Below are 16,432 nucleotides of genomic sequence, written 5' to 3'. Positions count from 1 at the left end.
GCAACAGCTGCCACCCCCGCCACTGTAAAACTAGTATTCCGTATGGTCAGGCGCACAGATTCCGACGGATAAGCTCGGAGGAGGGTGACTTTAACGGCAATGCAGCCCACCTTCGGGGCGCCCTCATCGAGCAAAATTATCCACTACCCGTCGTTGACAGCGCAATCGAGAGAGCCATCGCACTAGACCGCAATAAACTACTATCTGGCACGCCGTCGGACCGAAGGGAGAATCGTAAAAATAATTTAGTTTTAACGGATTCAAACAACAAGCCTAACATTAACAACATTCTGAAGAGACATTTTAATATTAATAAACAAAGCGAAAGGCTGAGAAATATAATTCCTTTCCCACCACGCGTTGCATTCAGACGTCCTAGAAACCTAAATTATATGATTGTGGAAGCCAGGACCACCCCGGTGGAGAACATTGGGAGCCGACCATGCTTGAGTATGCGGTGTGAGGTATACCCACACGTCTCCCCCACCCGGACAGCTAGGAGCACGGGATCAAACTTCACCTTCCGAATTCGGGGTGATCTAGACTGCTCTACCGCCAACGTTGTATATTTACTGGAGTGTGGGGAATGTCACATGCCGTACGTGGGCCAAACAAACAAAGTGTCCATTCCGGAGGAGGTTCAACAATCACAGATCTGGCACCGAAAAAAAGCCCACTCTTCCACTCTCAAAACACCTAAAACTAAAAGACCACTCATTTAAGAAGTTAACTGCCACATTTTTAGAATCCGGATTTGCTTCACATCGCGAGCGGGAACAGAAGGAATCATTCTTAATTCGTGAGTTCAACACACTGCGAAGAGGGATTAACGAAGATCCCGGCATACTAACACCACTTCAAGTCATTGACATCTAAGTCTAAAAGCGAACGCAAGAATTAAATTGGAGTCATATTTACAGTTAAGAGTCGACGAGCCATTCCAACATTTCCAACAAAAACTTCCCAGTAACTTTTTTTGGCATTGTTGTTGCGCTGTGTCCTTCCCGTGTCTCTTCAGGCGCCCCGACCGCGGAGCGCCCCGTGGGTTAGGGGTCTGGCCGTCTTTGTCGGATCGACGCTGGTTTTGCCTCTTGGCTAATTGGACGAGTGAGCCAGCCCTCCTCCTCGGCCACGGTGTGGTGTGCGCTTTTTGGGCAGGGACGCGGCGGGGTTGAAGGTGCGGCGCGAGGAATCAGATAGCGTTCGTTCGACGGGCATCCGAGAGGCTGCATCATTCCGCTGCCGCCGTGCCTGCGGCTGACGGTGTCGTCGGCGGCCAGACGGCGAGGCTGTACGTGACCACGGGTCGACGGGTCGCCTCCCCGCGCCGCTTGAAACCATAGTGAGAGAGAGAAAGAGAGAGAGGGAAGGGCCAACTTTGTCGGCGCGGCACGGGGAGCGAGCTGTCCTCACCTGAAGGGTATTATATCCGTGACCTCGCCTAACTGGATTTTTTTTTTCTTACTTTGCGGGAATACAGAAAGGTCGTACCAAGTTCCCTCGACCGTCATTCTCAAGAAGAGAGGCCTCTTCTCGAAACGTCAATAAAACTTTCCTTGTTTTTGTTCATTCCATGGAGCTTTCTTGTGTATTTCAATAATCACCGGCCCACCAGCTTCAATCATCATATATATCGGGGGGTGGCAAGGCTAACCCGGCCTAAGAGCCGCAAACAAAGCCACGAACCTTCCAAGAGCCGCGGTGGGGGGGGGGGGGGGGGGGGGGGGGGGTATTTTTGTCCATAGCAATAAACGACATTCAAACTATACTTTCAGTCTAACCGAGTCAAAAGCAGTACAAACTGTATGTAAGGCAGTAGCGGAACACTACCTAACCGCAACCTGCCTTTCGATATAAGACGCGTTCCATTTCTCTTTTTGGGGACGTCCTCGTGTGACCGGCAGGGAGGCGCGGGAGGGGGGGGGGGGGGGGGGGGGGAGGTTGGGGAGGGAGCCACGAGCCGCACTGTAACATGTAAAGAGCCGCATGCGGCTCGCTGCAGCTTGGCCCCCCCCCCCCCCCCCCCTGATATATATATACACAGGCTGTCCCAAATAACTTGCACCAAACTTTTTAAAAAAAAGAAGGCTCTTCGACAGTGACATTAACTGTTTGTTGTTAGCAAGCGTTTGGGAACGTGCAGAATTTTCATTCCGTGCGCCTAGTTATTTAGTTAATTAAGCCTAAGTAGCTATTTTTTTTTAATTTTTCGTTTAAGAGCCGAGGTGTCACTTGGAGAGTTGTAGAGCGCATTGAGAAACACCCAATTAAAATGCTTCCCACAAGATCCGCTTTGCGGGCTTCTTTTTTTCAGCCTAAAAAAAAGCACGCAACAAAAACATTTAGGGCCGGTTCAGACACTTGCGTTTGAGTGCGTTTGACTGCGTTGCGTCGAGTGCGGAAAGCTAGTCACCGGCACATCTGTGCTTCGTATGAAGCGTGGAATCTAATCCAAGGAATCATCTTGGCACGCGATATAAGCAGCAGGGATGTCCTGGTTTCTCGCTGCCGCAACGCAGTCAAACGCAGTCAAACGGAACTGTCTGAACCAGGCTTAAAACACGTGACAACGCGTTTTCAGCGTTATCAGACGTGCATCGAAGGAGCGAAGTCCACCTCACCACTGGTGCGCTGTCCGATACAGGGCTTTGCGGCAGCACGTGCTCCCGCCCGTGCTCCACGAGGGGTACCTTTAGCGCACTACTACGCTTCCCACGCGCACAAAGTCCTTCTGAAACTAACTGATTGAGTGGTTTCCGTTGAGGCTCAGGCAAATTGCTATTGGAGACATGTCTATTTTCACTAACTAAAAAGTTAATTGGTAACTTTCAATTAATTATCAAACTAATTAGTAACTCTTCTGCATTTCCTGACGTCCGCCACCACAAGTAATGCAATGCCGAGATACATTTTTTTTCACCTCGAATACACTAATTTCAGGAACTGTAGTCAACCTTCGTTTAAGCACCCGGTATATATATCCGCATTGTTTTTGCGCTTAAAGGCGTTCCTTTAATAAAAATATTCAAACGAACTGACGGGCTACTCGGTTACACATAATAGAAAAAAGACAGTGCGAGAAAGTGTTGTACAAGTTTCTCCAAGACAGGAACGAACGTTCTTTTCTGGTTCCTTCTCCGCCTTGGAACGAGTTTCCGTTTCAAGTTCCAATGGTTTGAAAGGAATTCGTTCCCGTTACATTCGTAAGATAGAACGTGCCTTTAAATTAATGGCCTAATTGCGTAATTAACTAAAATACTGTGCTAGATAATGCGTAAATAAAATGAAGCAAACATGTGAAAATATATGCACGCCAAACTACGTATCGAATTGGCAGAAGCTGTTCAGGCGAGTTGGTTATTAAACATCGCAAAGTCAGGGTCACATTTGCTCCAGTTCTTTGTATTCGAAATTTAGAAAACCTTGCGGACACTGCCGAATACCTTGAAATCGGATGTTGAAATAGGAGATGATAAAAAGCTTATAGTCGGTGACAAGTCAAGAGGGAAATGGAAGCTCTTCTCATCTCTCTCCACTTTACAAAAGCGAACGCTGGAGGGGAAAAAGCCTCCTCTCAAACGTTCGTTCCGCTAATGTGGAAAAAGAAGGGAGGAGCTCCCCACTTCACTCTTAACCTCTCACCTACTATAAATTTCTATCATAGGGTTAATAACTTTTAGAATATATATATTAAAAAATGGACGTTCCTTCTTTCATTTTTTTCGAAAACGTAGCGAGTCCCCGTTGCAGTTCCACTGATGCAAAGTGTAACGGCGCGTTCCTTCATTCCTCCTAAAAGGAATGCGCTCCAGGAAGGTCGTTCTTTGGAATGTCGTTTCGTCCTCACTGCAGGTGCGAAACACAAGGGCTTGTAGGAGAAGACAGGACAATATACCATTCCTTTCTGAAATGAATAAACTGCATTTAAAATGCTTTTCGCGATTTATGCCCAACAAGTATTAAAATCTGATTAAATCCGCCATTCAGTAGAACACCAATGCTTAATTTTGTGCCGCGATCGTATCGAGAGCCAGCCGTAACAACGGGCTGACGAAACGGACCGCAGGCACGGAGTAGACGTAGTCGAAGCCTCACGTAGCCGATCCAGCCGACCGAGCGACGAGCAGATGTTGAGAACATCGTCGGTACGCAAGGCAGTCTGGGACTGATTTATTTCTTAGGCATTGCTGCTGTGCATGATGTCATGCCGGGCCTTAGGATATTAAACATCCTTGCAAGCGGGGAATGCATTGCCTGACAAAATAGAGAAGAAAACACGCCCACCTATTCCGAAAAAAAGGAGGGAGAGCGTGAATTTTGTAACTGCGAACAACTGAATGCTTCTTTTCGCAACAAAAAAATAAAAATGAATTTTGATTCTTCCAAGAAATATCGTAATCGGTGCAACTATATAAAGCGAACACATCTGCCCATATTGCAACTACGTTTGAGAGTTTGCCAACGATGCTAGCCCTGAAACATTTGCTGTTCTGTCTAAGCGTCGGTGCGGCGTACGCCCGCGTAGAGCTTGAAAGTTGGGAGAAAACACCGGACAACAATCCTGACCTGAACAGGAAAGACCTTGGACCGATGCAGGATGCATGGAAAGTATGATTTATTTTCACGGGGGATATAATTTTTGTTTTAACAATATCGGCCATCTGCACTGCCATGAAGCCATTGCTGTTTCAGTCGAGATCCTGTTTATATTAGTAAGGAGATGGCTTCCGGACGACCTTACGAATTCATGTACCCGAATAATGCCCCTGCTGAAAGCAAACCCCATTGCGCAGTAAAACAATTGCAGGCAATTGCCTTAAACGTTTATATCCGGAGACCGTTAGTTACAATTTTTTTTTCACTAACGTTTTGCGCTACCTTTGGGCGAAATCTGAGCCTTCAGAAATGTGTAGTTTTGAATCGCTGTAAAAAAAAAAAACACACACACACACACACATCAGCTTCACTTTATTGGCAGCGGATTGGTGTATTGGTTTTTTAGGTGGCACGAATTCCAAAGGAAGAAAACGTGATGACAATAATACTAAATCAAAAACGAGCTGAATGTAGAATACTGTATGAAGCTAAAACAAAGTTGCCATTAACTGAAGGGCGGGTTTGTATCATTGACTGGAAACAGAAAGAGTAACAGAAACTCGGGACGTGGTCCCTCGTCCCGAGTTTGTTTTCTTCTTTCCGCTGCCAGCTAAAATACCGCTGCCATTGTTCTGACTTATTGTCAATATTGATTGTTCGTTCGTTTCTTCCAACAATTTGTTTATTAATGTTACGTTTACAAGCAGGCACATTCTTTGTAAGCCTAGTATGGTATTTAGTCCCTCATCGGCTATACACTGGCCACTTTTATTCTTCTGGAGAATCAATGTAATGTTTTCATTCGTAGAGGAGATAGACGAAAGTGGAGCGTGCATTCCGACGACGTCGATCACATCTTATTATGAATGCAACGAAATTTGTTTCTAATAGTTTTCTTACGTCTAGTTCTTACGTCTTACGTCTAGCTCACATTAAGGCTTTATCAATGCATACGAAGCTAATCCAGAGGACAGCATTTTAATTACGTAAAAAGAATTAAAAAAAACACTAATATATTTTCAGACAATCAAGGGTACGGCGAACCAGAGCTATTATCTAATTTATAGTAGCGGATTATGGGTCCGCAGAGATTACGAAGATGTGAGATGCCTCCAAGTGCATTCAAGCGACCTCAATCACACATTGAAGAGTGCCGCTTACACATTAAAATGGTACGACACAGACTCTCAAGAAATGTAAGCATTTCCCTTGTTTCATAATGTCCTCAACATAAATGGTTTAATAAATATCCAACCATTTATACATGGCATTTCGGTGTCCACTGAAGTAGTTAGTTGTCTTTTCAAAAACTGATAAGTATCCCCCTAGGAATTCTACTGAAGTACGATAGAGTGCTTGAATAAGTTTATTCGTTAGTCACTTATTTTGTATATTTACTATTTCGAACTGTATGCTGAGGCTTAATAATAAGGTGCATACAAAAGCACAAAAAGCGTTTGATAATACGATAGGATTAATAATATGGCAAAATAGTGACACCGTCTGAGTCCCCCATTTGCACTTGGGCGGAGCATTAATGGGATTGTTTTTGTAAATACACATGGCTACAATTTATTTCGACAATAATGTACAAGCTGCAAGAACAAGCAAATCCTTATTATACGTTGCGGGATTAAAGAAACACGTAACAGACGACGATAAGAATCCCTGGGGAAAGGGAACAAGGGGGAGAAAGGACAAACACATATCTCGAAAACATAAAAACAACTGATAAAACCCGTTTGCTCTACTGACGTCTAACTCCTTGTTAGCTCGGTTATTAGAGTGCTCCACTCAAAATTCAGAGGTCCCTGGTTCGATACCAGGAAAAGGCGGATTTTTTTCGGTAGCGCACCTGTCACCTAGCTGTGTTTTTGGAGATTTATGCTTTTGCTCTGTCCCCATTTCACTTCTGCAGGGATTGTTATTGTCATTCTTGTCCAGCTCGCTTGCACCTTTGCATTAATTACATTTTCACCATATAACAGACATCGCTTTAGATAATAAAAAAGGAGGCGTTTTGACAAGCCAAATACAGTATGGAATCTGCGAAAAATGAGCATCTAAAGCTGACAAGATATATGCTTTCACAAAAAACTATATCTCATAAGATCTTAGGGACATTAGCATCAATTTTACATGGTATCTAACGAACAAATAATAGAAAATATGCAGACGAGTGACTCGTGCTGAATCGTTTATTAGTAACGTTATTTCTTCAGCATGTTTTCGAATATTTCTTCCTTAGGGACCATGTGGAGATGAAAATGGCCCGTGACATAGTCAGACGTAGTTTTTGATTTCCGAAAATGACTTTATTGTGTTTATAATGCTCATAAACAAGAAATCATGCCTGTAAATGCGGCAGGAGAAAGAGTGAGGGAACCTCTGGTCTGGAGCACCACAAGCGCGTGTTACGTGCCAACAATTTTCGTATCGCGTTCCGCGCGGTGGCATGTGCTTCCAGAACACCTCTGTTTTCCTGCAATAGACCGATCCATAGCCTCCTCTATACTGACAAAGCCTGGCAGTTCGCCACGAGACGCGGCCGCCGAGAGTGAAAAGGTAGAGCGGCAGACAAGAGGAATGTAACGGGCGCCCAGCTGCGGCGAGACGCCGAAGAACACTTGTCCCGAGCGATGGAATGTCCGCTCTTGCTTCTCGCGTTCCTCGGACCAGAGGCTCTGCCTCGGACTACCGTTTCTTTCTCTCGTTGGGTTTGAAAACCATGTTTCGGGTCCTGGCTGCTGCAAAAGCTGTGCGCTGACTACAGGCTCCCCGGGAAATGCTCTCTGCTACCAGATTCTCGCGCTTCAAATCTGCGACCGGGCACTGTGGGGCACCAGTGTCTCCCTCCCTCGAGGAGGTAATACGCAAGGCACTTCCTTCCTCACCCGAATGAGTGTGTAAAAGTGTTCTCCGTCATCGAACTGCCAACCTTTGTGAGTGTATAGGAGACAATGATCGATCTCACCAGCCAGTTTGACTACGCCACCACTGTCGGATTGCATCGAGGGAACTTTAGTCTTTCAGTACGTGCCTGAACCTGGCTGGAACTCTGCACGTTAAGGCGGCTTCACGCATGCGCCGAATGCCTGGTGAGATGGGTCTGATCCGTTCGGTGCGTTCTTAAGACACATTGGAAACGCCAAAAGGACAAGCCGGTGTGGTGCAGTGTTTTGCATACCTGACCGGTAATTATGAGACTAAGACTTCGAATCATGGCGCCATCTGGGATGGGATTTTGTCTTTTGGGCGGCTACATAACCATGGTTTCACCAGATCAGTACGGTTAGTTTTATCTAAAAATTTCCACATTTGATCTTCGCATGCTCTTCAATAACGTAGTGCATATAGGACACCGATCGCCTTATTATATCTGCGCCGTAGGTGTGTATCTTGATGGTGTATCGGCGTATGCGCCGCGAAAGTTCGTGTGTTCCTCGTGCACCTCGTACGTTTGTTTACCCCCGAAACGGAATCACGTGCTTTTGTTTTTCCCTGTTCTCAACCAACGTCGCCATTTGATTGGCGTGCTCCCCTTTGCGTTGTATTGCGCGAGCGGCGCATTTTGGAACAGTTGCCCGCCATACTAAGTTGATAGGTCTGACAAGCGAGATAAAACGCGCCCCCTTTCCCTGAAATATTGCAATACTGCTGCGTAAAAGCAAAAGAAAAAAAAAAGAAAGAAAATGATGCACGTCGGATAATTCGTTGATTTGTGGCCGGGTGTGGCAGTTATGGGAGCGATGGTGGCTTGTCATTGGGAGCTCACATAAGTCGACAAAACCAGTTCCCTCCCGCTGCTACAGTCGGCTTCAGCACCTTGGTCAACCGCCTATTGACTCGATCGCACGGTGCAACCTTCGGCGGCGCTAGTCTGTAAAAAAATGACAGCGCTCGGTTCCCAAACCTACGGTAGACAAGGTAGTACTACCACAGGTGGCGTCACTGAAAAGACGGGTTGAGAGTTGAGGGGTACTGCGACCTTCGATTCTTTTAATTTTTTCTAATAAAAACTAGCGCGGAAGCAAATGTAGTTTCATGTTTTTTTATTATATAGGTGACAAGGGCTAATTCTGGCGGTTAATTTCCTGAACTCTCTGAAAGCACAAATGTGACCCTATTGATCGGGCCACGAAAGTAAAGAAAAATTAGTTTCATAGGGAATGATAAAAACAGAAATACCCCAAACGGCACACACCGCTCTGCATGAAGAAACCAAAACGGGCCATTGGCGGAAAACAGACATGAATCGCCGGGTCCCACTGGGAGCTGGCTACGATTGACAAAGCGGGATATTAAAGCGCAAAACGACGAGGAAGGAAATACGAGGCAGACAAGAAATAGCGCTCTTTCCTCTCTCCCTCGTATTAGTTTCCTCATCGTTTTGCGCTTCAATATCTCAATACGTACAACCAACTAGCCCGCCAAACGATCATAATAACAAAAAACGATATCACGAAATAAACTTCCAAATGGCGAACAGTCTTATTTATACCTTCTTAGATATAACGATTTCGCATACGTGGCACGTTCATAGAAGAGGCATGTGCAGAGGTTTTAAAGCTAAGAATCTCTTGGTTGTAACATAGTTTCCAAGAATAATCTCCGGTCGCTTACTTTCAGGTGACTGTGTCTGTTTTATTTTGGATGGTATTACTCTTTTGTTTTTTTAAACAATATGCCTGTTTTCATAATAAAGACAAATAGCCGTTAACTTTAAAAAAAAAAAAATGCTAGCTACGCGCTCATACAGATAAGCATTAAATCTATCACAAATTGCTGATACAATTTTCGCTACTCTGAAGGTAGGCAAACTGCTAAAGGATAGCTTGACGTCGACTTTCGCTTATCCTTTATATTCCTGAATTTTGAATTTTAGGTAGACTAAACACACAATGTCTAAGTTTTATAATACTATGACTTGTAAAAAACGAGTGAAAGATAATGCATAGGTAATATTTAACCGGCCTTATTATTTTCCCGTAAATTTACACCAAGTGTCTTGTGTGTAAACAAGATTTCTGCAAATAGTCATTTATCACGTCTTGTGCTACAGGAAATCAAAAACACAATATGTTCAAGCTGTAAAACAAAAGGATTATAGCATTGAAAATATTATGCATTTGGGTACGTATCTTATATTTTTTTTTTTGCAGTAATAATTAATGCTAAAATTCCCATCGCATGATTTTTGGCAAGCGCTGTGCGCGAACCAGTTGTTGCCGCGACAAGCACCATAAGTGCAGCAGCTTTGGGAATTTATTAACCACAGTTTTATTGCCAAGTTGCTAATGGGCCATCCGCTGACTCACAATACTGGTTTGAAATTTTCATGCTCTCTCCATTTATTTAGTTAACCCTTCACATCTGTTAAATGCTGCGACAGCGTGGAAGTTTTTGTTTTTAATATTTGCGTAGAGAGTTGGTTTGCGGTGGTTTACTAGAGTGGCATGTTCCCTTAAATAACTTGTGTAGATGCAGAGGGGTTAATACTAGTTGAAATAAACACCACTGAGCTGATTTCAATCCAACTTATGGCGGAACGCATAAACCGGTATAACCTTTCCAGGATACGATGTCGCTGAAAATATGCCAGTCCCTCACACCACTAAGATGTTGCCATTCAAACTATCATTCTGGTTGGACGTGTAACATTTCGTTCCTCATGTGTACGACTAAATTGAAACGATTCAAGATATATTTTTTTTATATACGTTGTTGTTTTTGTTTTCGAAATGTACGCATGTTCAGTTATATACAACCATGAAACTGTTACGCGTTTTTTTTCTGTGACATTGCACTTTCACATGTTATAAAATTATTGTTGTAGGTTTGATTATACATGTGTAGAGAGGCAAGCTAATGTACTTTGGCACTTTTTTCTCGCATCACCCCCAAGTCACTAAATGTTCCCAGATTACCTAAGCGTACACGCATTTTTTTTTTTATAATAACGTCGTACATAGCGCAGCACTTGAGAGCAATAATATGGTGGATTTCTGCTATTAGAGCAATTCGTGTTACCGTCTAGGAGTTTTTGTTCGTGGCTGCTTGAAGTGCGCACAGCGGTGCTGGTATTTTTTTAATTACAATTCCTCTCAATCTTTCCAAGCGGTCGTAAGACTTACGTATTGTGTTGGGTTTGTCTCTCCTGCTTTGATACTTCTCCAATTCCAAGCCAAGGCCTAGCGCATGAAGAGTAATTTTTGACAAACGCGGGCAAGCTGGCTCTCCACGCTGAATTTGAGACGTACCATTCTTGCTGGCGTGCTTGTTCAGCGAGAGGACGTTTCGTAACCGCGACTTCGTGTTACCCTGTAAGTTTAAGTGTGAGCAGATAATAGATTTCTGTTTATCTCTTAAATTCTTCTTGTAATTATTTCGATTCCTGCGTAGTTTTTGTGTATAGGGTATGGGGAACAGAAAGCATATAATATTAAAACCTGGAGTAAGAAGCTGTTAGAAATTTGTTGTAGATAGAAGAAAAACTAGTGGTAGTTGCTTGCAATGGTATCAACTTTCCTTGCCGGGGTATTAGGAAAATGCCCAAACAAGAAGTTGCGCCATTCAAGACTGGCAGACAGCTGCGCACGTATCCTGCATAGAAAACATTTTCCTTTTATTGTTATGCGGGGCGTGCACGCGAAAGATTTGTGCCACCAACTTCCACGAACGAGGAAGCTCAATGGCGTCTTCACCTGGGTATATTGTGGGCATTCGACGGCCTTAGTCTAAAGGCTCTGTTATACCTCAGCGTTGAGCGAAGCGAACGCAGCGTAGCGCAGAATGCGCTCATTTTATTGGAAGGCGTGCAGGAACTCGATATCTGCGACCAATCAATCTCTTTGTACGCTGCGCTTCGCCGCGCTTGCTACACTCGACGTCGGAGTATAACAGGGCCTGAAATGATCAGTGCAATACACTAATTTCAAATGTTCACCACAGCAGCATTGGCCGCCGCCATTTTTTAGGCTCGAAGCGTGGGATTTAATCCGCGCCCTCGCGGAACGCTGACGAAGCACTCGTCTTTGCTATGAGCTCACAGCACGTGCTCAAAAAACGGCGTACTCCTATAGTTGACCCAGCAGCTATAAGTGTGTAAACCTTTCAAAGGGTTCTATCATCCTTGGTTCCATACTCATTTTCTTTCTTCTTTAGTTGTTTTGTCTAATTGCTGACACCGTTTATCGTTAAGTGCAATTTTCGTTGTTTGGGACATTTATTTTCTCACTTTCCACTGTTACATTGGGCGTTAATGCCACAGGCCAGGTTCTGCCTAAAACCCGATCCGTGCGAACGGTGCCGAGCTCACAATGTACCACCTAATTCAACAACAAAAAATACATTTCTCTAATCTTTTTCTCCCAAGGCCAGCCTCAGCGTAAACCCACATCACGAAATGGAACCTGCTATAATCTCGATTTCACCTCCCCCTGTCGCAGCTGCTTCATACTTCACCAGGAATGTTGGCGACCATTCATCGTTCTATATTCCGAAAAATACGTGTTATACGAGAATTCTTTTTGTTATATATTGAGATCACTACGAGATCGTGAACGCCATGAATGTGAGTATAATGAAATTCTTCACATACCACGGCAATTTATATAAAAAACACGCTTTCGAGTCGCAAATAGAAAGCTATTTAATCTGTTAAATGAATTGGCTACAATCCGCACTGTGGAGGTGCTTGGCCAGCGAAGCTGTGGTATCACCTGCAAAGATTGCCCACTGCACTATACACCAACTCATGTTTACAAACAAACCGGAGTGCCCGTAGCGGACGCCACCGGCGCCGCGCATGCGCGATGGGGGTGTGGGCAAGAAACTAGCCGTCGCTCATAAACAAACCATTGGAATGCAATGTTGTCGGCGTCGGTGTGAGTCGCCTTGCCCTTTTTGGCGTTCTAATTGTTGATTTTACGTATTCCTGGCAATGTCTGACTACTTAAGCCGCCTCAGCGAAATTGTCGAGGCTCGTTACACCGCAAAACTTCGCGTGAATGATGTGACACGCGGCGATTCATTCTGCGTGGACGCCGCAGAATGCACGCTAAAGCCTTATTCGCATGATGAGATTTCGCTCGCAATTTTCAGTCGCGATGTTGCTCGGGCTGCAAAAGCATGAACCGTAGTTGAGATGGTCGACGTCGATACTGAAAATGGCAAGCAGAATCAGAGCTTGTGAATCAGGCATAACAAGTCGCTAACAATGATCAACATCTTGTGTCAACTGCTTACATCGAGCATCTTACCAGCCTTCAAACTTAAGTCTTTTGAGGACTGCACTTACTTATAATCGCAAGTGCCAGGCCAGCATTTGGTCTACAGGCCGGTATCGTCTAAAAGAGCAGACGACAAGCAGAAACGTTTGAAAGAGCAGACGACAGTTCGAACGATCAGACGGCCGTTTGAACTTTAAGACGCACTGGACGTAGTCCGCAGGTGGTCCGTTAAGTTTGACGGTTTTCCCCCGTTCATGTTGGAACAAAACAAATAAATCTGATGACCAGAAGTGTCCTTGAATTCAACCCAAAGTGCTTCCCGCCCAAGCAATCGTGGTTTGACGACATCTGGTTTTCCCTCTTCACGGCACATGTCCACGTTGTCGGACGAACCGAGCACATGAAAACTGCCTTTTCGCTGCTACAGACACCGGCTTCGTTCCATGGGATAGTTCGTGCTTTCGCAATAAAAAGTAAATGTACTGTACCAAAACTTTTTTTACATGAAAGGCTAGTTCCGTCAGTACTCAAATCGCAAGCTGCCGTCGCCTCAGTGAGCGCTACGTGCTTTGCATTGTTATCAGGAGAGCCTTATCATTAATTATGTGGTTCGGATGCTTGTTTTCTGCTTTTCCTTTATTGAAACGAATCATATGCTCTTTTTTGTATGCGTGATATGCACTTTTCGCTTAAATGTCTAAAGGTTTTTTTTTTTTTTTTCTTTTTTTTTTTTGTGAGGACGGCGACACAAAGAAGTTTCAGAAATCCGATTTGTGAGCCAAATACATCTTGGCTGTAATAGACCACTTTTAAAAGTCACGTGCCGATTATTAGAGGGTCGGAGCCACTGCACAACGGCGGAGCGACTGCATCGAGGAACGTGCAGGTCATTCCATAAGATAGTGAGCGTCGAAGCGCTGCCAACACTACCAGCCGACGAGCCAATCAAACAGCGTCGAAATTTCAACGTCACTGCGATCATCCCTTTTTTTAGTGGGTGGCGTTTTCCAGTGTGCCGTGATGTTGAGGTTTTAGTCCGCCATTCTGCAGAGATTTCACAGCTGCCAACAGAGTGTCCTGTTTCGAAAGAGGTCTAGCTATAATGGAAGATATTCAACATCTTGGTTTAAAACAGCACGACAAAACAAGGACAAAGTAAAGACGAGACCGACTACAGCACTGTCGTCTTTCTCGTCTTTACTTTGTCCTTGTATTGTCGCTCCGCTTTAAACCAAAATGCTCCATTAACCGACTAGCCCAAACATACATTTCATCGAGATATTCAAAGTCGTTCCACCCTTAATACCAACTCAAACATATTTCGAGTCCCGTGGCGTCCAGGAACCGACAACAAAGCGTTCAATGAGTGCAAAAATGTGCCAAAGGTCGGGAGAATTCATCAAAGCAAAGGGCGAAAAGTGCAGAAAGTTTACTCCGGCTTAACAAAGCAAATGTATAAAAAATAGACGTTTCGCTATCTATGCATGTGGCATCTTCAGAATGAACTGACACGAATGAGGCGAGAGCCCTCTTATACAGAAGCGAAAGGCCAATAGAATTTCCAGCACTTATCACGCAGACTATAAAGGCCGTGTCATTAGGATGTGGACGCGTACGCGTCGTCTGATATTCCGCAGAAGAAAGCAACTGCGCGTGTTCAGAACGCGTTCCTCAACTTGGGATGGCAGCGCGCAGAGGGTGATTATTGGAAGGATCTATACACATTTGCAAGTACGAGGTCTGGGCGCCGCCGTTGTGCTGCTGGTGCGGGTAAATCGTCTGATAGTCAACCATTGCTGAGGCGTACCCGCAGTTCCCAGACTGGCGCCAAAACAAAGCGTTTTCAATCCACGGTGATCAGAGTAGCTCTTGAAGTGCGGCTGCCTGAAAACGTATTTAGGATGCGCCGCTGTCGGGGAGGCAGGCAGGTTTGCACAGTACCGCGATGCTCGCCCTATGCAGATACTTTTATACTCACACCGGAATCTAGAGTGGCCCTTGTGAGATGTACGGATCGTGAATATTGTCAAGCATTCCGAAAGGTCAAAATAAAGCGTAAAAAAGGGCCGGAAACTGAAATCGCATAGATCCAAAGACAGTGCCCACTCAGCCACTAACCTGGCAAAGAATTGCAGTTCCTACGCTTGTGCACCTACCATGCTGCAATGCTAAAATTAAAATATATTCCTATTGTGTCTTTTTTTGGGGCCCGACTATATTAGAAAAAGTTAATAACGCCATAAATAAAGTACGTAATCAAGGTATTATACCGGAACACACTACAGATTTTGAAATATGTATATATAATTTTCCTGGTACGAATTTCATGGGCTATGAAGCTTGGAGATCTGAATTTGGTGTCACCCGGCTACAGCTAATATTCGAAGCTTCTGTTAAGAAAGCCTGATATGAAAAATAAGACAGCCGATTGGCATTATGTAGTGCAACGCCACTAATACAAGGATAGAAACAGTTTTCGTAGCTGAAACCAGGGGTCAATTCGTTTGATCTTAGAATTCTATTTCTACTTAGACAAAAACCCAAGGATAAAATGTTAGGCTTCGGGTTTTCTGATAATATGACCAGCTCACTATCTTCACTCAACTTGTAGAAACCTATTCAAGTGACGAAAATAAAACTCGTTATTGCATGTAGATCGGGGGAACAGTCGGCAGCCATCGTGCTCAATTTTTGTTTTGATTTTAATAATCAGTTTCATATCGAAAGTCTGCTTAATGAACTCGATCGGATTATAAAAACCACGACACCGATGATGAAGGGTTGCATTACAGGTCGCTAAAGCTCGCAGGAAAATCTATACTGGTTAGAATAAATGTTAAACTCGCAAAAAAATTCAATTAATGTGCTCAGTGCCATACGTTTCAAAACATATCTAAACGATTACACTGTGTTTGTGAAAATTGAATCTCATTTTTATTTTGTTCCTGTGCAAAGTTCCAAAGGTGTTCCTTCGTTGTTTCTTAATTTAACATGCTCAAGTTGGGCGAACTTGTAATTATATTTTTGCCTTTAAAAAGCTTGTTTTTGATTTTTCCTATTATAAGCGAACTTTTCTATAATTTAATGCCCCTTGTCTTTAAACATCGCGTTTGTCTTTCTTTTTCAGCTTGTGAATTCTGGCTAAGGGAAGATTGGGTAAAGAACAATTTGTCGATTCCCGAAGTACAGAACGAAGAAAGTGAGAAAAACGAGGAGCAGTCTGGGAACGCGGATAAGACAACGTATTTGTACGATTCCTTATTTAAGAAACTTCCATCCAGCTGCCGATACGCATTTCTTCTTAACTGCGGATATCCGACGTCCCGAATTTATGACAAGGAAGACTGCGACAAGATGAATGAAAAAGAAAATGCTGCATCAGGTGACACAAACGGAAGTGACTGACAGAATGATGTCAGCAAATGCGCTTCCCGGGTCTGTATCGGTCCTCGCGCTCCAACCATCAACCACGTGTTTTTCGAGGTAGTCTTTGGTTGCTCCGTGAATGTGAACCGGTGCAGTATCTAAGGGAGCCATGTAAACACTGTAGAAGGTATTTGACAAGAGGAGGAACCAGCGCGATACTTTGCAGTGTGATATCTCAA

General features: G+C 44.1%; 1 protein-coding gene across 1 annotated transcript; it reads left to right on the top strand.

Annotated features, from left to right (window-relative positions):
* The first annotated feature begins 4,464 nt into the window (after positions 1–4,464).
* Positions 4,465–16,232, top strand: LOC115320872. Its single transcript, XM_040214611.1, has 5 exons — positions 4,465–4,608; positions 5,620–5,792; positions 9,659–9,729; positions 11,972–12,169; positions 15,955–16,232. Exons 1-5 carry the CDS (start codon positions 4,465–4,467, stop codon positions 16,230–16,232), a joined length of 864 nt encoding a protein of 287 aa, XP_040070545.1.
* Positions 16,233–16,432: the final 200 nt, after the last annotated feature.

This window comes from Ixodes scapularis, unplaced genomic scaffold, assembly GCF_016920785.2.
Source record: "Ixodes scapularis isolate PalLabHiFi unplaced genomic scaffold, ASM1692078v2 PGA_scaffold5__190_contigs__length_132052651, whole genome shotgun sequence".
In the NCBI taxonomy this organism is placed as follows: Eukaryota; Metazoa; Arthropoda; class Arachnida; order Ixodida; family Ixodidae; genus Ixodes; species Ixodes scapularis.
The sequence above is the reverse complement of the archived record's forward strand: the minus strand, read 5'-3'. Positions and strand labels throughout refer to the sequence as shown.